Raw genomic sequence first — 22,247 nt, forward strand, 5'->3', positions numbered from 1 at the left:
TCATGCACAAGGATGTGGTTGAGTGAATAAACTCATGATTGTCAAGCCAATTAACGTATTAAAATGTTAGTAAAAACAGTTCAACTTTCTACCCAGTCTCTACATACTGAAAACTAATCAACTACTACAAAAGAACGCTACTAATCCTATTTACAGTTAAAATCTACTCTGTCCAACCATTGAACAATCAGAGCAATGTTTCCTTTAAAAACAAATTACTTCAATATCATTCAGAATAAATATATTTATGAACTAAATATATTTATAACAATTAAATACGTCTATAACACATTTCCCCTTTCTAAGAAAATGTCGTCCTCGACATTATTAATATTCAAACATCGCCTGTAAAGCGAGGTTTGATTAATCTCGTGATAAAAATATCTATGAAAGCATCGTTATTAAAAAATAATGACAGTCAACAATATAACCGTTTTCGTTTGCAACTGTTTATTTTCAATTTGAAAACAATGACAATTTGACAAATACAAACATAATACAATAATTTGTATTTTAATACTCGAAGTGAATGTTAACAGCTGTGTATCTTTCCAATACAAATCCACGCATGTTAAATTTATGGTGTCACTGTACTTAATCATTATTGCAAAAACATAACAACACCTATCACAATTTATACTCCCCGGATGTAAACCACGCCGGCCGACGGGTCTGACGTTGGCTGCGGCGCCGTGGTATTTTCTTCCCTTGGAGCGTCGTGTATCTGTTTCATCTTCCGACTGATTGCTGTCGGAACTCGTCTTCCCTGTGCGTTCATCCACGTCCGTGGAGGACTCGTCGAAACTTCAGGTGACGAAACACGCTGTACTTCCTTTATCGGTAAGAAGGAACACGGCAGCAGATGATTCCGGTGGACGATTTTAATGCCCACATCGCCGTTTTCCTTTTTTCCAATAAACGTACCGAAACAGTTATCTCAACACACCTGTATTACCTCCCTTGGTCTTATTTTAAGCCAACAGCCTGACTATCACAAATATCTAATCAAAGCTCTTTTATTTTGTACCAGGTGTTTACTAAGTTCGATTTTATTTCGATTCGAACCCGCAACTGGTTTACTATCGCGTTTTTACCACACTGCCGAAATAGCGTTCTTTTTGCGCTACGATATCGCTAGCACGTGCATTTACCGGTAAGACGCCAGTCGCACATACACGCATTAAACTACATAATGCAGTTTAAATCGTATATGTACATTTTAACATTATCAATTTTTAGAAAAACAACAGTGATTATTTTTCGGTATTTATAAAGAGAGTTTTCTCTTTAAAAATACGCACAAAGCGTTTTCAATTCAACCATACGTAAAGTATGACAAATTAACAAATTTACGCATTGAAACCTCTCGATACTTATTATAACCCTTGGGCAAAATCTACTGCTACTAAATAAATCCAGTTACTCAAACCTATCTACTACTTAACGTCATGTAAGTGGTGAGTAGATTTAACTTCGCCATGCAATAAACTTTGTGCTCGTGAAGGGACTATAATTTTCTTAAAATAACTTCATATGACACTAATTTACCAATGAGCTGACAAAAGGTCGTTTCATTTATCTCGACCAATTCGAAAAATGCATGAACACATAAACTTAAATTAGCTATATTGTTGTTGTTGTTTTTGTAAGTCAACTGATATGTATTTCAAATTATTCATTTACGACAATGAAACTACAATAAATAGATATATGTACATTGCACAATAATTATAAAAATATTTACACTCACCGATCTCCGTCGGAACACTTACAAAATACAAGCAAAACACAATAATGACACGATACACAATGTCCACAACGATTTAAGTGTCCATCACTCTCCGTCCTGATTGAACGTGAATCGTTCCTTGCGTAGCAGAACGTGAAATCCTGTACGTACGTTTTAACGGTTTTGACGTCAAAGTTTTGTGCACAAGAAATACGTAGTTGTACTCACATCGGTGCTCGAGCTCGATGCTGCGCAAAAATGTGGACTCCTACTCCCCGGGAAAAATCAAAAACCGGTTTCCAAGGAATCGCTGTGTTAAATTCCTGGACTCTCCCCCTTTTCGCTACCGGTCTGAGGCTCCTGTCTGTTTTCGCCGTAGTAACGTGTCCGCTACTTCCGTTTTTCTGTTCCAAACGCTGTTGTTCGAAGAAAGAACCCTAAACGCCCAAACGGCAACACTGGCGCCCAACGTGTTGCCGTTTGGGCGTTTAGGGTTCTTTCTTCGAACAACAGCGTTTGGAACAGAAAAACGGAAGTAGCGGACACGTTACTACGGCGAAAACAGACAGGAGCCTCAGACCGGTAGCGAAAAGGGGGAGAGTCCAGGAATTTAACACAACAATCGAATGTTATAGATTATACACTATGCAAGAAAAATGATACATTTAAGACGAATTTCATAAAATACAGCAAATACAAATTAGCGCCCCGAGCCGATTGTGACGAAGATAATTCGTAATTATTTTCCTACAATAACCGATGCATTCGTCTTTTTTGTAAGTGTTCATGTGTCGTATGAATCGATATCGCTGCAGAAATTTCAAATGAACCGTTAAACTAAATTTAGATTCACATCGTACATGCATGATATACATGCTGGCGAATTCGGCTGTACAGCCTTTTTCGATTTCAGAATTAAATATCTGGCTTATTTAGCATTTTTCGACACATGTTCTTCTTAACTTTTATTTTAGTTTATATTGAAATATATGTATAATAAGTTTTTTACACATTTTATATTTATTACTAAATATTTGACAAGATCGTATATACCCGCTTTAAAGCGGGTATATACGATTTTTTATATGTGTTTAATTGTAATATATTGATAAAATATGTTACAATAACACAAAATAGGCAAGAAAAATTATACATTAAAGCCGAATTTCATAAAATGCAGCAAAGACAAATTAGCGCCCCGAGCCGATAGTGACGTACATATTTTCCTACAATAACCGAAGCATTCGTCTTTGTATTAGGATCGGAGATAGTGTTCGTGTGTCGTATGAATAGATATCGTTGCAGGAATTCAAATAAACCGTTAAACTAAGTTTAGAGGCACATCGTATATGTATGGTATACATGCTGGCGAATTCGGCTGTACAGCCGTTTTCAGTTTCAGAATTAAATATCTGGCTTATTTCGCATTTTTCGAAACACGTTCTTCTTAACTTTTATTTTAATTTATATTGAAATATATATATAATAAGTTTTTTACACAGTTTATATAAATTCATAAATATTTGACAAAATCGTATATACCCGCTTTAAGAAGTTGCGTATTAAAATATTTGAGATTCGCTTTAGAAAATGCATGTTCGTCAAGTTTCGTCCCAGTTTAGCCTGTGTATACCGCAAAGGCTACTCTGGTACGACTCTTTCCGTCTAAACTGAATTTTCGCTAATAGACTTCCTTTTATTCGAAAAATATCACGAAATATCACATTTGCATGACCTTATGATGACTTGCATATAAATGCAAGCATGTGTTATGCATTATTCTAACTGATTTGTGAGCAAAACAAGGTAAACTTTATTTTAACCATAAATCCCAACAGGTCAATTATTGGTTTATTTATTATCAGCCTGGCACAAGGTCGCTCATTCCTATCGACGTACTCTTAAATCCTTGTCACAACGACCTTGGACAAACGATATACGGAGCGATTTTACCTGTAATACAAGTACATCGATCAACCACTCAGATCGTGCGATCGGCTGATAACCTTATAAACCTCTGCAAACCTTAGACATAGGCAAAATGTCCAAGGATCGCCGAATAGCATAAACATGGTAAAACGCTGTGCTTGGGGTCGATGCAAAAGCGATACTCGATACGAAGAGCGATTAGTTGGGAATGTGATATTTCATCCATTTCCTAAACCTAAAAGACATCTTGATAGATGTTTGCGATGGATCAAGGCTTGTGGGCGACCTCACGACCAACTCAACGTTGGCAAAGTGGACGGGAACTACAACCTTTACGTTTGTAGCAAGGTAGGTAAATTAAGCGGACTTCTAAATATAGATTGTCTACTTTCGTTTAACTCGTTTTGAACTGAAAGTTGATTACTCGACTGTTAATCGGATATGCATGTATTTAAATGTGCTGTATTTGTTTGGGTTTCTGTATTAAAATAGAGGGATGGGGTGGGGGTGGGGGTTGGGTGGGTGGGGGTGGGCGGATGGAGGGGTGGGGTGGGTGGTGGATGGGTGGTGGTCTGTTGCTGTGATGACGCGAGTTTTCCAAAAACCTTATGGCTGGTGTCCACTCGTACGCCTGATCAACTCGTACACTACCCTACTCGTACAGTTATCAACCTGAACCCTATCAGGGGCGTAGCTAGCAATATTTTAGCTGTAGGCCCGGATATGATACATAAAAAGGGCGCCGGGGGTCCTCCCCCTGAACATTTTTAAATACTGTTACGTCTGTGGTGAGATTTAAAGCATGTCTAGACAAATAATAAGATAAGAAAATATAAGACTTTGGCCTTTTTTTCTTTGATATTTTACTGTTTTATCTCAATGTCAGAGAACTAAATTTTACTGTATTATTTTTATACCAGATAACTAAATTTTAAAACGATATGGAACAGAGAAACATTGAAAAAGTGTAACACTCCACTTATTCACAAGTCAAACCATTGGAATTCTTTCCTATAATACTGTATGCATGTCTATAAAGGAACGTTTTTGTTCGGCATCAAGGGACCGAACCGACTTGAATTTAGTCAATGGATCGGGATACGGGCCCGGGGCAAGTGTTCCATTTTAAATTTCCGCGATCATAAACATCATTCAGAATGTTTCTTAAAAATCCAACGATAATCGATTACAACTTAATGTAGTGTTGAAAGGGAGACACGTAGATCTACATGTAGATCTATGTAAACTTGTAACAGCAAGCCAGGTGAAAAGAAGCGAGCTATGATCTATACACATAGAAAGAAGTAGAGTTGATAATTGGAAGATATGTCCGAACACGACCACAATCCATTGTCTGAGGATTATGCCAATATGAAATGCAGATTTCTAACACCTCACCCCCTCAGGGTCAACATTTTAATGCGTTTTTCGAAGTTGAAGCATTTTTATTTGTTTCATGTTTCAAAATTTTTTTAGGCCCGGGCCTGCTGTGCCAAATAGCAGCTACGCCCCTGCCTATAGCATACCTTGCTGAATTCGATTTAAAGCAAACAACATAATATAACAAACACGACATAAGATCAAGCACTACATGTAAGGTTTTTCGCATAAGCTAGTTTCGTTCATGATAATCTGGGACGCCACTTTACCCACAAATATTAAACCCTGTTTTTTCATAGCGAGACAATTATTAGGCAAATATTTTAATCACATTAAGACCTATATATTTTACAATTCGGTGCTCAGAATAGTGCTTTTTCTTTGCAGCGTTAATGATACATCTATCGACGATTATTTCGTTCTTCCACATACTGTCCGGACAATGGATGTTGATAATGAGAGATGCATTTAAGCCGCGCTTTGGGAAAACCGGGCTTAATGCATGTGCGTAAATAATTGTCCAAGATTAGCCTGTGATCCAAGATCCAATCAGGGATGACTTTTTCCGCATTTACTTCATTTAAAAACTATGTTAAAGCGGAAAGTATCGTCACTGATGACTGCACAGATTAATCTGGGACAATGTTGTTGTTGTTGTTTTTTATCGAGTGCACCGGGATTGTCTCCCATATGGCCATCGCCCCCAGAAAGACGTGTTAGTTGGTTACGGGGGATAGTGCAAGATACAGAAGACACCCCGTTCCAGAGGTGACCCTGGGTCTTTTAGTGCCCGGTGTATAGCACCTAGTACACTGCACCTCGGTTTAACGTCTCATGCGAAAGACGAGTTAGTAGGTTAGGTGCAGCGGGGGATCGAACCAGCGATCTCTGGATTGTGAAGCCAGTGTGTTACCACTAGACCACGGATCGGCTACTAATCTGGGACAATACTCTACTCACAGGCTATATACCCGATGTACCCCGGGCGCGACTCATTTTCTTCTCTGCTGCAGCACTTTATTGACGGAGCCCCATCGGAAGAATACCCCGACCCCATCCTTGCAGAAACAATACCGGGACACGATAGGTTGCCCAGAAAATGGCCTGCTTCGGACCCGCTGAAAAAGAAACTCAAACTGTGGAAAAGAATAACAAATGAGTATGTTGTGTATTCAAATTTTCACTATTATATTGTCTTATGTTTGCTACCATCTCATTCATTTCAATTTCGTCTCCGCCTGGCCCGCTTGGCAGACTGAATTTTTTCCTGGATTTGTATGATTTATATGTTAGTATAATATGAATTAATGACAAATGTGTTAACCTATTATACGAAGTTACGAGTGACGTGTTCATGGAATTATGCCTGCATTAACGACACCGTTAATTAAAACCATATCATTTTCATCGATTGCATTTAACGCTTTAGGCTTATTGTGGTACTCTAGATTCTATTTCCTGTGTAGAACCAATGCTTGATGTCTCAAGAGAAGATCTCGAGCATGCTCAAAGTGTGTGTGTGTGTGTGTGTGTGTGTGTGTGTGGGTGCGTGCGTGCGTGCGTGCGTGCGTGCGTGCGTGTGTGTGTGTGTGTGTGTGTGTGTGTGTGTGTGTGTGCGCGCGTTCGTGTGTGCGTGCGTGCGTGCGTGTGCGTTTATTTGGGAGTGGGGGTGGGGTCGATAACGAGCCTTTGTGATCGCTTGAAAGCAATGCATTGAATGCTGAAAGTCTGTGGCTTTTGAAATAAAGATGAAGGTTACTTTAATATACAAACATATTGTAAAGACTGTTTGTTTTTTTACGACCAATGTTTTAAAGTCTTATAAGTGATAAGTTGTCAATGGTTTTTCTTATTAAATAGTTAAATATACTCGAGATTCGACCATGTATGGATGAACAAAACAAAAATGCGAAAAGTGTCTTCGCTGATTTTCCTGTGCGGACTGAACATGCTAATCTGGGACGACACTTTACGCACATGCATTAAACCCCGTTTTCTCAGAGCGATGCCTAAATGTCATATGAAGTAAACCTATCCACTGATAAAGAGCTTGTTTTGTCTGTGGTCAGGTCTATCACAGTGTGAATGATTCTGAAGGCAGTGAAACGGGGAGCGATTATTGTGATATTGATATAAGAAGTTTCTGTATTGGAAATGATCTCATTTACATCGGTAACACACAATATTAAAATTTAGGATGAATTAAATGTGTGGCATATCACTTTTAGGTACAATCTGATCGATGAATTCCACCACAGCATTGTTTATCTTTTATATAATAGAAGTTGTTGTTTCTTAAGAATTTCGTTTCTCTGCTGGTATAGAAGTAACTGATCAATCTTGTTTGGTTATGTCCTATATCCCGTATGTATCTGCAATCTTGTGTTACATTTCCTTGAGATATAGCTGAAACATTTAGTTTTGGTTTGCATTAAATTTTGCAGTCACAATTTCAAAGACGAAATCTGGTTTTATGGTGTTTGCATTCAGGGTCAAATAAAGAAAAGACAAGACAAATGTATCGAAAGTCGTCTGTTGTTAATGGGACCTATTGGAAATCGATTTAGTGTAATTTTACCTACATTGAAAATCAGTGTATTGTGGCCGTTGATGCAAGCGTTTATTTAGATCGTCGTTATTCGTCTGGTGACATAGATGACTGAATACTGATTGATTACTGAAAGGGACGCGTTTTTTTGTCCATTTTGAGTATGGAACGTGATATTTATTAAATTTTCAAGTGTACATTAGCCGAACGCGTTGATTTACAACTTAATGCAAGAATTAAACAACGAATGATAATCAGGACATACAGTAAACTTGTCCAAGGTTTAGTTGATGATTGTTTTTATCATTTGATTATAATTATGTTGATGTTTTTGTTTTTTAGAACTTATCTTCATTAGTTGTCAACTTTGTTTCTGGGACATTTTTAACGGGGGTTTAATGATGCAAATTTGAGAAACTTGAAAATCATTAACTATCAAATCAGAACTTAGTCCATATAAACAGCCTTTGATTATTTTTGCCAAGTTGGGTCTGAGAGATCATATGCACACCTTCATAGCTGATCAGTGCACATCAATAAATTGTGACAATAAGAGGAAAGCAATTCATAAACTTCAAAAACAAGTTAAATTTACCTGAATTGCTACCTACCAAAGTTACTCTTCGTGTGCACTCCAAAAAAACTTAATGATGTTTCAACACACTATTCTCAAGTAGACATTTTTATGTTGAAATTTGGAACAGTGTAAATATTCTACATCTGTTCCACATCCTTATTGTCTGAGGCTACATCAAACATCACGATTTGCAAAAGATTGGTGTGCTGCAGCCTAACCGATAGCGAGTTTTTTTTATTAGCGACACTTTAAGTCTGCAACATTGTGTCAGTTTTCCAATATGGTAAATAGAGCACACGAAAGAATAATAAAATAAATACAAAGCAATTATTTCTTGCTTTAATGGTACCACTCGCATGAGTTTGTGCTTTAGACAGGAAAGGTTGATAAGTTTTTGCAATATCAGTGTTGCTTACCCCCTTGCAGTTGTGATCAAATTTTGCACCTTAGAACAATAGATGGGCATTTCTAGTCTATTAGGTCTCTTAGACATTGCAACTTTCAGCAAACCTTTGGGTTATAAAGCTAATAGTTGAATTATTGCAACTAGTTCGTTCCATAGATATTTTTAGGCACCCCAGTTCTGGAAATGGAAGGGTTTAGGGGTAGGTTTTTCACTTGGGATGGATACTCCACAACATTTTATTTTTTTTATGATTTGCATACTGAATGACATTATATGGTGTATTTTTGACTATTCAAAATATACATTTTATGCAGTGTATTTCTATGCAAATTTATATTGAACTTCATTCTTTGATTTTAATGGGTAACAATTAACTCACTTTATGAATATATTCCAATATAAAGGTGCGAAATGCACATCCTTATCTTTGATGACACTTTAAGCGCATGCATTGAGCCAAATTTTTGCATAAGGAAGCTAATATTGTCTATACAATTCATGTTATAATCACTATATACTGTTTTGTCTTCCAGGCTAGTCACCATGAGGTCTCAAAATGAGTATGCCTCCATGTTCAGGGATATAATGAGATGCCAAATACAGACCCTTGTAAGTAGTTTAGATTAAAACAGGCTTTTTTCTTAAGTACCAAATTTATAGTTTACATTGAAATCACACAGAAAGACATAACACTACCCTTTTTATAATGCAAATGCATACCTACAATGTATTTTTCAAGAAAGTGAGGAAAATATCTAGAGAAGGATTGTCAATGAGTGATGTTAATGATGTAAAGTAACCAACATAAGCATTTCTATAACATGATTGTTCCAACTTGTTACATAATACGGCATGTAGTGTTGAGTTGCATGAATCACTATTTAACAAGTTCTAGTGTGTTTTATTCGTATTAAGGACAAGCAGTGTTTAGATGTAACGACAACAGCAACTTTCCCAGCAAAATAAATTCACCTATTAAAAAACAATGAAATTCACTTTATTGACTGTGACTTCTGAAATGAGCAAGCTGTGTCTTTGTTTTATGGCCTATTGAAGCCTTATTATCCAAAACCCAATTTATTATACATTGTTTTTAACAGCCACACAGTTTACGCACATGCGTTAATCCCAGTATTCCAGAACTAGGCTTATATGTACCTGGCTATTTTTAACCTAAGAATGCTCTATGTTTCAGCAGGACCAGCTGTCCCATGCCAGAACTAGGCTAATTTGGACCTGAATAACTTTAACCCAATTATGCCTAGTGGACTCTCCTATCCTTTTAAATTGGATCAATTTATTTCCAAAATAAGGGATGTCTAGTATATTTATTTCTATATTTAGAATTTTTCTTACAGAAATTCCTTTAAACAAACAGCGTAGACCCAGATGAGATGCCGCATGCTTTCCAAGGCCTCTTTTCTAGATGCTAGGCATAAATGGGTTAACCTAAGAATGCTCAATGTTTCAGCTGGACCAGCTGTCCAATGCAGGAGAGGAGAGCGTAGTGATCACCGTGTCAGCTGACAGGCAGGCACAGACTATGGGGTCAGAGGTCGGACAGAAGTTCCTTCAAGAGAACCTGGCATTTGGGGACCCTTTCTTGACTTACTGCCTTCTTAGTAAGTCACGGTGATGTATTGGCTATGAAATTATTATAGCCCACTAGCAAGTTTTATATGCAGTATATTGGAGTCACTCTATTAGGTAGTGTGTTAGTCAGTTTGTCCACATAAAATTTCAGAAGTAAGTGGAGTTCACTAATTCCATACTGGTATTTTTCTTTCCACTTAATGGATACTTAATCAATTTATTTGTTAATTATAATCATCAAAATGTGATGTGCAAGAAATTGGTTCATCCTAATCAATTCCTGAGTTATTTCCCTTTAAAGCTAGTTTGTTTAAAAAAATATTAAATAAAGTTCCAGAAATGTGCTGTAATTGATAATTTGCTGAACCAAGTAAGGGCTATGAGGTTTTCTGTCCGGGGTTGTTTTCGTTAACACACAACTGAGGGAAGACTATGGAATGTTTTTATGCCCCCAGATCGAAAGATCGGGGGTATATTGTTTTTGGCCTGTCTGTCTGTCATTGTGTCAGTCAGTCATTGTATGTGTGTGTCACAAAACTTTAACCTTGGTTAAACTTTTATAACTTTTAATATTGAAGATAGCAACTTCATATTTGGCATGCATGTGTATCTCATGGAGCTGCATATTTTGAGTGGTGAAAAGTCATGGTCAAGGTCATCCTTCAAGCTCAAAGGTCAAACATCATTGTATTTTTCGTTCCTAAAACTTTAACCTTCGTTTAAGTTTGGTCATAACTTTTTGTATATTGAAGATAGCAACTTGATATTTGGCATGCATGTGTATCTCATGGAGCTGCACATTTTGAGTGGCTAAAGGTCAAGGTCATCATTCAAAGTTAAAGGTCAAATTTATGGCTTCAAATCGACGCAATAGGGGGCATTGTGTTTCTGACAAACAAATCTCTTGTTTAAATACTGTACATGTTTGTATGTTTTAAGACTCAGTAAAGAAAGAGCCAGAGGTACCGAGATGGAGTAACAAACGCAAGCAAGAGGAGACAAACGGTGACAGTAACAGCAACATCGATGGGTAACAATACAGTATTGATTAATAAAATATTATTTTGTCTGTCCAAACATTAATTGACCATTTGCCAGCTCTCAAATCAAAGTAACATATAGAGGAGGGGTGAGGGCCAATCAGACATCCTTTTATCACGATATGGTCAGACAAACAGTGTTGTAGTTACCCAAATAAAAGAAATTAAAAGTACTGTAAAGTGAATGAAATCATTACATTATTTGAATGAGATAATAATTTTTCAAATATGAGCTCTTATTTCTCTTGAATCTTTATGGCTAAAATTATTAAAATATTAAGTTCGCCCAAATTAAAAGGCCATACAATTTGTGATTGTATTCCTAAATTTTTACTACCAGACCAGGCTTGTTTCCAAATTTGTGAAACAGTGCAGATTCTTTATTTACAGTTTTGAATCTGTGGTTGAGACTCCCCAGAAAAGACAGAGGACCGAAACTTCAGAAGCATTTGAGCATCACACATCTTTTACACCAACAACACCACAAAAACTACCTCTCTCACACATGGCTGAACTGGTGAAAAGGGAGGTTACTCAATCTACCCTAGCTATGCCAGTGGTTCAGTCCCCTTCTATGACAGCTGTTTATTCAGGTACAAAACATGGTCATTGGTTTTTCAGAATATCTAGCCAGTTATGCATTTCACAGTTAAATTTCTTCTCATTAATAGAATATTAGAATAAACTTTCTCTTAAAGTTAAGGGTTTGTTACTTTTTGAAATTAATCAAGCAGAAACACTGCATCTTACCAAGTGTTCAAAAATTGGAAACTTGGTCAGAATGCATTTTTTTCACTTGATTAATTAAAATTATTTGTATTTGTTATAAACAAATATGATTTCAATAATATAAACAGAATTTTGTTTTATTTGAAATGATGCTATTCATGATTTTAGCATGTGTTACGGTGGAGATGGGTTTTAAGTATTGCAAACTTTATAAAACTAGATTTAAAAGCATTCTTTTTTGGCTTACTATATAGTGTATTACTTCCAATTATTCTTTAAAGAAACGTTATCACTGATTGTCATGACAAGTATTAACATTGGTGTATGTAAACATTCTTATTGTTATTATACCCCCACTAAACAAAGTTTAGGGGGGTTTATAGGAGTGAGCCTGTCTGTCGGTCGGTCCGTGTCCGCTCTATAATTCAAGTAGTACTGATCTTCACCAAACTTGGTCAGAAGTTGTATCTACATTATGTCTAAGCCAAGTTCGAACATGGGCCTTGCCGGGTCAAAAACTAGGTCATGTGGTCACTTAGTGCGTTTTAAACATTCAACATGTTGTCCGCTCTCTTATTCAAGTAGTTATGCTCCCCCAAAAGTCTTTGGGGGAGCATATAGTGGCCGCTTCGTCTGTCCGTGTGTGTGTCTGTCTGTGCAAATCTTTTTGTCCAGGCTATTTCTCAGCAATTAATGACCGGAATTCAATTAAACTTTATGGGAAGCTTCACTACCAAGAGGAGATGTGCATATTATCAGCCGGTTCTGGTCGGATGATTTTTCACAGATTTATGGCCCTTTGAAATTTTCTATAAATTGTACATATAGTGCAATTTTTGTCCCCCCAACTACTGACTGGAATTCAATGAAGCTTTATGGGAAGCTTAACTACCTTGAGGAGATGTGCATGTTATTTGTGGGTTCTGGTTAGATGATTTATTTAGAGAGTTATAGCCCTTTGAAATATTAAAGTTGCTAAACCATCCATCATATTATTTTGTACAAAGTTATGCCCCTCAAGACGTTTCCTTTTATCGGAATATATAGTGCAATATTGTGACCAAAAAACCTTTGGGGAGCATCACCCGTCTCCGACGGTTTCTTGTTTTCATCAGAGCTTCACCAAACTTCAGAAGTTGTATCTCGAATATGGGTCATGCCGGGTCAAAAACTAGGTCACTGGGTCACTTAGTATGTTTTACACATTCAGCATGGTGTCTGCTCTCTAATTCATGTAGTTTTCATCCGATCTTCGCCACACTTGGTCAGAAGTTGTATCTAGATGATGTGTAGGTCAAGTTCGAACATGGGCCATGCAGGGTCAAAACCAGGTCATGGGGTCACTTAGTGCGTTTTAAACATTGAGCATGGTGTCCGCTGTTTTTTGTGAAGACAACATGCAATATTTTCTGTGTCAATGCGGCATGTGGGGGTATTCGTCATGTCTGTGACAAAGCTCTAGTTAAAGGGTGTTGTCGCAGTTTCGGTGATTTTTTTTTACAATTGATTGATATTTTTCAAAAGTTGTCTGCAAAAATATATACAAATGCTATGTGAAAAATGGAATAAAAACATAGGGTCATTGGCTTTGGTTTGATATATTTCCAATTAAGCATCATGTATATTTGTATTGAACCTGTTAAATATTGTACTTGTCTACCCTAATAATATATAATGAAAACAATCAATGTACTTGATTACATTTATTCTAAGAAATAGTGTTTTTATAAATATATAAAACCAACAAAATTGATTTAAATCCTCAGCCACATAATTGAAAATAATTTTTTTCTTAATAGTGGAATGTAGGCACACTACTGAAATGCACAAGAATACAAGATATTGGTCACCAAACTATTTTTAAATATTTTTTGTGAGCACTACCCACTAGTCATATTTTACAAAATAAGTACAATGGCTAAATTTTTCCAATTAACTCACACAAAGTCTGAATAAATAGCATTGTTCTTTACAGTAATACAACATGTTGCAAAAAACAAAACCAAAACTAAACCATCAAAAGTAAATAATGTCCAAAATAATGTGTTTGTGTTAGAATACAACATCCAATTGTGTTCTATGGTGTTTTGTATATCCGTACAGTAATTTTGTTGGAATAGATGATAATTAATATTATACAATATCTTCTTATATGATTCTCCTCTCCTTTGAAATAATCAGCATGGACAAAAAGTCTGGAATGTACCTGATAAGAAATGGTTTTACATCACAATATCTGCATCATAGCATATAGGATTATAGGGTTGAAATATCCACTATTTTTATACCCCCACAAACGAAGTTTAGGGGGGTATATAGGAGTGAACTTGTCTGTCTGTCTGTTGGTCGGTCTGTCTGTCGGTCCGTATTAAGTGTCCGCTCTCTAATTCAAGTGGTTTTCATCCGATCTTCACCAAACTTGGTCAGAAGTTGTATCTACATGATGTCTAGGCCAAGTTTTAACATGGGCCTTGCCGGGTCAAAAACTAGGTCACAGGGTCACTGAGTGCGTTTAAACATTCAGCATGTTGTCCGCTCTCTAATTCAAGTAGTTTTCATCCGATCTTCACCAAACTTGATCAGAAGTTGTATCTAGATAATCTTAATGCCAAGTTCGAACATGGGCCTCTCCGGGTCAAAAACTAGGTCACAGGGTTTCTTAGTGCTTTTTTAAACATTCAGCATGGTGTCCTCTCTCTTATTCAAGTAGTTTTCATCCGATCTTCACCAAACTTGGTCAGAAGTTTTATCTAGATGATCTGAAGGCCAAGTTTGTACATGGGTCATGCCAGATCAAAAACTAGATCACAGGTTCACTTAGTATGTTTTACACATTGAGCATGGTGTCGGCTCTCTATTTCAAGTAGTTAAAATTTGATCTTCACCACACTTGGTCAGAAGTTGTAACTAGATGATGTGTAGGTCAATTTCGAACATGGACCATTTCGGGTCAAAAACTAGGTCACGGGGTCACTTAGTGTGTTTTAAACCGCACCATGTTGTCCGCTCTCTAATTGAAGTAGTTTTTATCCAATCTTCACCAAAATTGGTCAGAAGTTGTATCTTAATAATGTCTAGGGCAAGTTTGAATATGGGTCATGCCGGGTCAAAAACAAGGTCACGGGGTCACTTAGTGCGTTTTAAACATCACAATGTTGTCCGCTCTCTAATTCAAGTAGTTTTCATCCAATCTTCACCAAACTTGGTCAGAAAGTGTATCTAGATGATGTCTAGGTCAAGTTTGAATATAGGTCATGCTGGGTCAAAAACTAGGTCACGGGGTATCTTAGTGCGTTTTAAACCTCACCATGTTGTCTGCTCTCTAATTCAAGTAGTTTTCATCCAATCCTCACCAAACTTGGTCACAAGTTTTATCTAAATGATCTCTAAGACAAGTTTGAACATGGGTCATTCCGGGCCTAGAAACTAGGTCACGGGGTTACTTAGTGCGTTTTTAACCAGGTTTTCCAAAGGAAAAAACTGGTTATTAGATTGGCGAATGCGGGCTGGCTGGCGGGCTGGCGGGCGGGCGGAACAAGCTTGTCCGGGCCATAACTATGTCGTTCATTGTCATATTTTAAAATCATTTGGCACATTTGTTCACCATAATTGGACGGTGTGTCGCGCGAAATAATTACATCGATATCTCCAAGGTCAAGGTCACACTTTGAGTTCAAAGGTCAAAATTGGCAATAAATGAGCTTGTCTGGGCCATAACTATGTCATTCATTGTGAGATTTTACAATTATTTGGCACATTTGTTCACCATCATGGGACGGTGTGTCGCACGAAAGAATCACGTCAATATCTCCAATGTCAAGGTCACCACAACTTAAAATAGATTTATTTTGAAACAAACTTACAAAGGGGGTTAATTTTGTTTGTTCATTTCAAAAGTTCAGTTTGAGTTGTCTCCCTTAATCAGATTTTTTTTCACAATGAAAACCTGGTTTTGTGACAATTTTGTCCCTTGTTTAACATTCAGCCTGGTGTCCGCTCTCTAATTCAAGTAGATCACATCCGATCTTCACCAAATTTTGTCAGAAGTTTTATGGAGATGATCTTAAGGCCAAGTTAGAACATGGGCCATTCTGGGTCAAAAACTATGTCAAGGGGTCACTTAGTGCATTTTAAAAATTTAGCATGGTGTCCGCTGTTTTTTGTGAAGACGACATGCAAAATATTATGTGTCAATGCAGCATGTGGGGGTATTCGTCACGTCTGTGACAAAGCTCTAGTTCTATCTGGCACAAAACACCTTAATTGTGCTTGATTTAGAAACAATTTAATTTCAATATTTGTTTACTTGATTTGTATTTTTATGCCCCCGAAGGAGGGCATATAGTGATCGGACCGTCCGTCTGTCTGTCCTTCCGTCACACTTTGCCTTTAGGTTTCGCGTTTAGGTTTTGAAAAATGCTCATAACTTCTATGTCCCTTCACATAGCAACTTCATATTTGGCATACATGTGTTTCTCATGAAGCTGCACATTTTGAGTGGTGAAAGGTCAAGGTCATCCTTCAAGGTCAAAGGTAAAAAAACATGTATCAAAGCAGCGCAGTAGGGGGCATTGTGTTTCTGACAAACACATCTCTTGTATTTAAAATATTTTTGATTTGGTGAAAATATGGCTATCCATGCAGTTATGTTTTCAACCATATTTGAAATTTATTTTAACAAATGAGCCTGTAGGAAAACCAGGCTAGAGGCGTGTGTGTACAGAATCCTCCTGATTAGCCTTTGCAGTACACACAGGCTTATCAGATACTACACTTTCCGCTTTATTTTGTTAAAAACTTTTGTGTTTAAAGGAAGTTGCTTCTTTACGAAATCCAGTTTGGGTGGAAAGTGCCATCCCTGTTTAGCCTGTGCAGACTGCACAGGTTAATCTTGTACGACACTTTACGCACATAAATTTAGCCCAGTTTTCCAAGAATGCTTCCTAAATATTGTTTCAGACTCGCCTCTTCCCAAGGGTCATTCCAAGTGTGCAATATGCAGCTACAACTCTAAGTTCAAGGCCAACGTGACGAGGCATGAGCGTAAAGTACACGGGCTGAATGCGGATGGTGTGGACACACCCACTGTGGAGTACGTGTGTGCGCTGTGCAGCTATCGGTCCAGCTACAGGTCCAACGTTATGAGGCACGAAAAGAATGTACATAAGGTGGGTTAATGAAGCTATGTATTTTATATAAACATGTGAGTTAGGTTTATGGTATCCATGTCGAGATTTTGAATACTACGGCTGCCCCCACAACACAAGACAACACAACATTTAAAAATATCTCTCAGTAAAAAAAGCTGGAAATTGTTATTTCTCAAAAATTTTCCCAATGTTTCCTGAGTCAAATAGTTAATTAGGTAGGAGTGCTGGGACACACTTAAGGCTCTGACATAATGCAGCCAGAGGCAAGGAAGGACCTAATAAAATTTGGAAAAGACAAACACTTCATTTAATGTACATAACCAAGGCTTACTATGCCATTTGGCAAAAAGTTATTGGCTAAAATTTCCAACACTTGCACAAGCAATATTCTTTGTAGCTACAAGTTTCTAATAAAATTGTAAGAAATATTCAACATGAACATGTAAACATAATATAGCTAAAGGAAGATTTTCAGCAAGGGGGAGCCTTGAATAGATGCTTTAGAATTAATTTCCCACAAAAAATGATAATACCATTAAAGTGTTAGAAATGGAGATTTGGAATATATCAAGTTAAGGTTAAGCTACAACATGTTGTAATAATTTTTTTGAGTCTGTTAAATTACAAAAGATAGAGCAGCTACCTGTAAATCTGTTTCTTATGTGTTCACCCTTTTCCCCAATGTTTAAAGTAATTATACATTAGATAATGACTCGTTTTGCATGACATCAATGATCATGTCACAAATCGTCTACTGAATGTTATAACTTGTGTAACTGACATTTTGTGAATTTTTTAGGACAGCATATTTTCTGAAATACATTAAGCGCAGTTAAGTTCCTTTTTGCATTCAAAATATTTTAGTGTTTAAATTATGGTAACTGCTTCTTTTTTAATTATACCCCCACAAACGAAGTTTAGGGGGGTATATAGGAGTGAGCTTGTCTGTCGGTCGGACTGTATTAAGTGTCTCTCTAATTCAAGTAGTTTTCATCCGTTCTTCACCAAACTTGGTCAGAAGTTGTATCTAGATGATGTCTAGGCCAAGTTCGAACATGGGCCTTGCTGGGTCAAAAACTAGGTCACGGGGTCACTAAGTGCGTTTTAAACATTCAGCATGTTGTCCGCTCTCTAATTCAAGTAGTTTTCATCCGATCTTCACCAAACATGGTCAAAAGTTGTATCTAGATGATGTCTAGGCCAAGTTCGAACATGGGCCTTGCCGAGTCAAAAACTAGGTCACGGGGGCACTTAGTGCGTTTTAAACATTCAGCATGTTGCCGCTCTCTAATTCAAGTAGTTTTCATCCGATCTTCACCAAACTTAGTCAGAAGTTGTATCTAGATGATGTCTAGGCCAAGTTCGAACATGGGCCTTGCTGGGTCAAAAACTCAGTCACCGGATCACTTGGTGCGTTTAAAACATTCAGCATGTCGTCTGCTCTCTAATTCAAGTAGTTTTCATCCGATCTTCACCAAACTTGGTCAGAAGTTGTATCTAGATGATCTTAAGTTCAAGTTCCAACATGGGCCTTGCCGGGTCAAAATCTAGGTCACAGGGTCACTTAGTGCATTTTAAACCTTAAGCATGTTGTCCGCTCTCTAATTTTAAGAAGTTTTCATCCAATCTTCACCAAACTTGGTCTGAAGTTGTATCAAGATGATGGCTATGTCAAGTTTGAATATGGGTCATGCCGGGTCAAAAACTAGGTCACGGGGTATCTAAGTGCGTTTTAAACCTCACCATGTTGTCTGCTCTCTAATCCAAGTAGTTTTCATCCAATCCTCACCAAACTTGGTCACAAATTTTATCTAAATGAACTCTAGGACAAGTTTGAACATGGGCCATGCCGGGTCTAAAACTAGGTCACGGGGTCACTTAGTGCGTTTTTTAACATTCAGCATGGTGTCCGCTCTCTAATTCAAGTAGTTTACATCCGATCTTAACCAAACTTGGTCAGAAGTTTTATGGAGATGATCTAAAGGCCATGTTAGAACATGGGCCTTTCTGGGTAAAAAACTAGGTCAAGGGGTCACTTAGTGCGTTTTAAAAATTGATCATGGTGTCCGCTGTTTTTTGTGAAGACGACATGCAAAATATTATGTGTCAATGCGGCATGTGGGGGTATTCGTCACGTCTTTGACAAAGCTCTAGTTTTGTATTGTTTTAAAGACATCACAATTAAGGGTTGTGTTTTGTTAAACAAACTTTATAATAATACAGATAATTGGAACACTGAAAAATGTTTATTATTTTAATAAAACAGATTTTTGCTTCTCCTTAAAAAAAATGTCAGTTACACTACTAATTACATTCACAAAACAACATGCATTTGCTCATGTCATTTTGCAAAATTTAATAAAAAACATTATTTATACCAAAAAGGTTGTCCTTATAATTTAACAGTTGATGTAAGTCATCTAAATAAACGCAAAAACTGATAAAACTAAAAATGTATAAAAATGTCAGTTATATGACTTATTACATTCAGTAGATGAAATGATCAAATGACAGATATAAGAATCTCAACGTCTTTGTGTACAATGTCTGCTGGTAGACAATGCTGTGGTCAGTCAATACATGGATAGCTCTAATTCTGCTGTATTTGTTGTACAATTTTCATTTTTTTTAAATTCAACAAAGTTGAACAAAATGTTTGTCACAATATGGTAACATTATCAAGGCTTTGTTAAATAGACAGGCAAATCGCCAAAGAAATGATCATAATGCATGTCCGTAAAGTGTCATCCAAGAACAGCCTTGTAAGTCTGCAGAGGCTAACCAGTGACAACATCTCTGATATTATTGATTTTTTTTTAAGGCAGCCTCTTTTAAAGGGACCTTTTCACGTTTTGGTTAATTAACAAAATTGAAAAATGTGTATAAAATTTGCAAAGTTTCTTTGTAGGTATGATATTTGCCAAGAAACATTAATAATGAACATTTACCATGCTCTAAAATATCCATTATATGCATCTTAAATGATTTAAAAACCTGAAAATTATGAAGCATTACAAACGCTAAACAATTAAATAATTTGGAGTGTTCTGTTGTTATCGTTATATTTTTTGATATTAAATGGATTGCTTATATAAAGTACAAAATACACCACTCAATGTAGGAGCATGGATGGCTGAGTGGTTTCAGTGCAAGCCTTTTTCTCCATGTGTCAGTGGTTCGAGCCCAGTTGAGGAATACTTTTTTTCTTTAGTTTACGTATTATTGTTTTTTTAATGGGGCTATTTAGTAATGTTCACATTTATCAATTTAAAGCATCAAATGACAAACTTCAATACATGCCAGAATCTATGAAAAGGTCCCTTTAAATGAAAATCCTGTCTAGGCGGTAAAGAGTCATCCCAGATTAAGCCTGTGTGGACTGCACAAGGTAATCTGGGATGACCTTTACATGCATTAAGCCCAGATTACCCATATTGAACGTGATTTTAAATCAGACGTTTCAAAGGAGAAAAGTAAATGATCAGCCTATTTGATAAGTTCTGATCAACAAAACCGAACCTATTACATTGTTGGGGTGTTGCATTATTAATTATTTTGGTTATTTCCTTTACATTTAATGATTATTTAACATTCATGTTTTAACAGTGTTCCTTATTTTTGATAACAGTTATTTTTTTGTGGTGAACCTTTTATATTGTCAGAGTTTTTGGGTTTGAAACTTGAAAGTGTTCATTCATTTTGTAGATAACCTCCACTGCATTGGAACTGGAAAGAAGGAAAGTAGTATTGAACCAGCCTAGTGCGGCTGGTAACCAGTCCATGCAGGCAGATGAGGAGGAAGAAGGAAACCAGTCTTTCCTTGGATCCAATATGGCAGCGAGTATGGATGATGAGAGTTCTAAAGACAATGTTGAGGAATCTGGGAATGATGTGGCTGACGCAGAGTACCATGTGTGTAACTACTGTGAATTAGTGTTTGTTAGCCTGGAGCAGCTTAAAAATCATGTTGACGAGTCACATTTGGGATCAGATAAATTTGACTGTGAAACTTGTGGGGAGCCTTTTCCCAGCATGTTAAGTTTGGACTCTCATGTGCATAAGGAACACACGCTTGGTAAACAGGAGAAGTGTGGGTGTGGAAAGACATTTCAGTATAAAATGGGCCTATTGCGGCATGCACGACGCTGTGATCAGGCAAACATAGAATTGAAGGACGATGGTAATAGGCTTGAAACCAGTATGGATACAGTAACTGATGGAAATGGTGTGCAGGGAGCCAAATCAGAACACAATGAGCAATCTGGTTTTCCAACTGATCAAAACGTAAGGTTGCAAAAAGAAAATACATTTTATGTGCAGGAAACCAATAGTGATAATCATTCAGATTCTGGTTCCTGTGTTGACGCACAGAATGTAAGAGTAAAGAAAGAAGAACAAAAGCTGGGAACAAGTAATGACTAGACTGACCAATCAGGAATGAGATTCACCAGTTTATAGCTGGAGAAGGTTTAGAAAGTGCAGAGTATTGGAACAATCTTTTTTCGCTGTTTTTTTTGTGAGCAGAGCATACTTGTTTGAGCAGCGTTCTGGGAAAACTGGGCGAAATGCATGTGCGTAAAGCGTCATCAAAGATTAACCTGTCCCCACAGGCTAATAGGGGAGGGCTCTGTCTGCTTAAATGGAATTTTTTGTTTAAAGGGAGTCTCTTTTTAGTGCTAACTGCACAGGGTAATCTGGGAAAAACTTTAGGCACATGCATTAATGAGGTTCATACTAGTATCAGACATTTGTGTAAGATTACAATTAATTCTTGCTATAATGATAAGATAATTATCTTTCAGATTAAATGCAAAATATGTTTAGAATTTCATCTGTTTAAACTTAACTTTACATAATGTTTCTGTTCATATTTCACTAGAGTTTTATGTGACAAGTTTATTGAAGAAGATTGAATAGTTACTTAATTTTTTATGTGTTCATCTTTTACCGCAGATCTGCTATTACATAAAAGAAAAAAGATTAAAGAAAGAATCTTAAGAATTTTTGTGTGGATTTTCAAATTAAGTGCATGTTGATATGTGGTATTAAAGAATAAGTAGCGGCCAAAAGTAGCGGTACAAAATCATACTTGACTAGAAATGGCGCGGCAGAGGCCGACGCGTATCCCCACGCCGAATGTTTGACCTAGGTGTGCCCCAGGGTTGG

General features: G+C 36.9%; 1 protein-coding gene across 3 annotated transcripts in view; it reads left to right on the forward strand.

Moving 5' to 3' along the window:
* Positions 1 to 3,691: 3,691 nt before the first annotated feature.
* LOC127867884 (insulinoma-associated protein 1a-like) overlaps positions 3,692 to 22,247 on the forward strand; it is a 499,447-nt gene continuing 480,891 nt past the window's right edge. Inside the window, exons 1-8 of one of the 3 annotated variants that reach the window (XM_052409393.1) lie at positions 3,693 to 4,006; positions 6,052 to 6,197; positions 9,103 to 9,178; positions 10,041 to 10,191; positions 11,102 to 11,192; positions 11,593 to 11,795; positions 16,891 to 17,099; positions 20,787 to 22,168. In XM_052409393.1, the coding sequence (XP_052265353.1) occupies positions 3,800 to 4,006; positions 6,052 to 6,197; positions 9,103 to 9,178; positions 10,041 to 10,191; positions 11,102 to 11,192; positions 11,593 to 11,795; positions 16,891 to 17,099; positions 20,787 to 21,503 (1,800 nt within the window). In that variant the 5' untranslated portion in view covers positions 3,693 to 3,799 and the 3' untranslated portion in view covers positions 21,504 to 22,168. Of the gene's footprint in view, positions 4,007 to 6,051; positions 6,198 to 6,731; positions 6,793 to 9,102; positions 9,179 to 10,040; positions 10,192 to 11,101; positions 11,193 to 11,592; positions 11,796 to 16,890; positions 17,100 to 20,786; positions 22,169 to 22,247 lie in introns of those variants that run through there. The other 2 variants (XM_052409394.1, XM_052409399.1) reach the window with 2 other exon arrangements.

The sequence above is a fragment of the Dreissena polymorpha genome, chromosome 2 (assembly GCF_020536995.1).
Source record: "Dreissena polymorpha isolate Duluth1 chromosome 2, UMN_Dpol_1.0, whole genome shotgun sequence".
NCBI lineage: Eukaryota > Metazoa > Mollusca > Bivalvia > Myida > Dreissenidae > Dreissena > Dreissena polymorpha.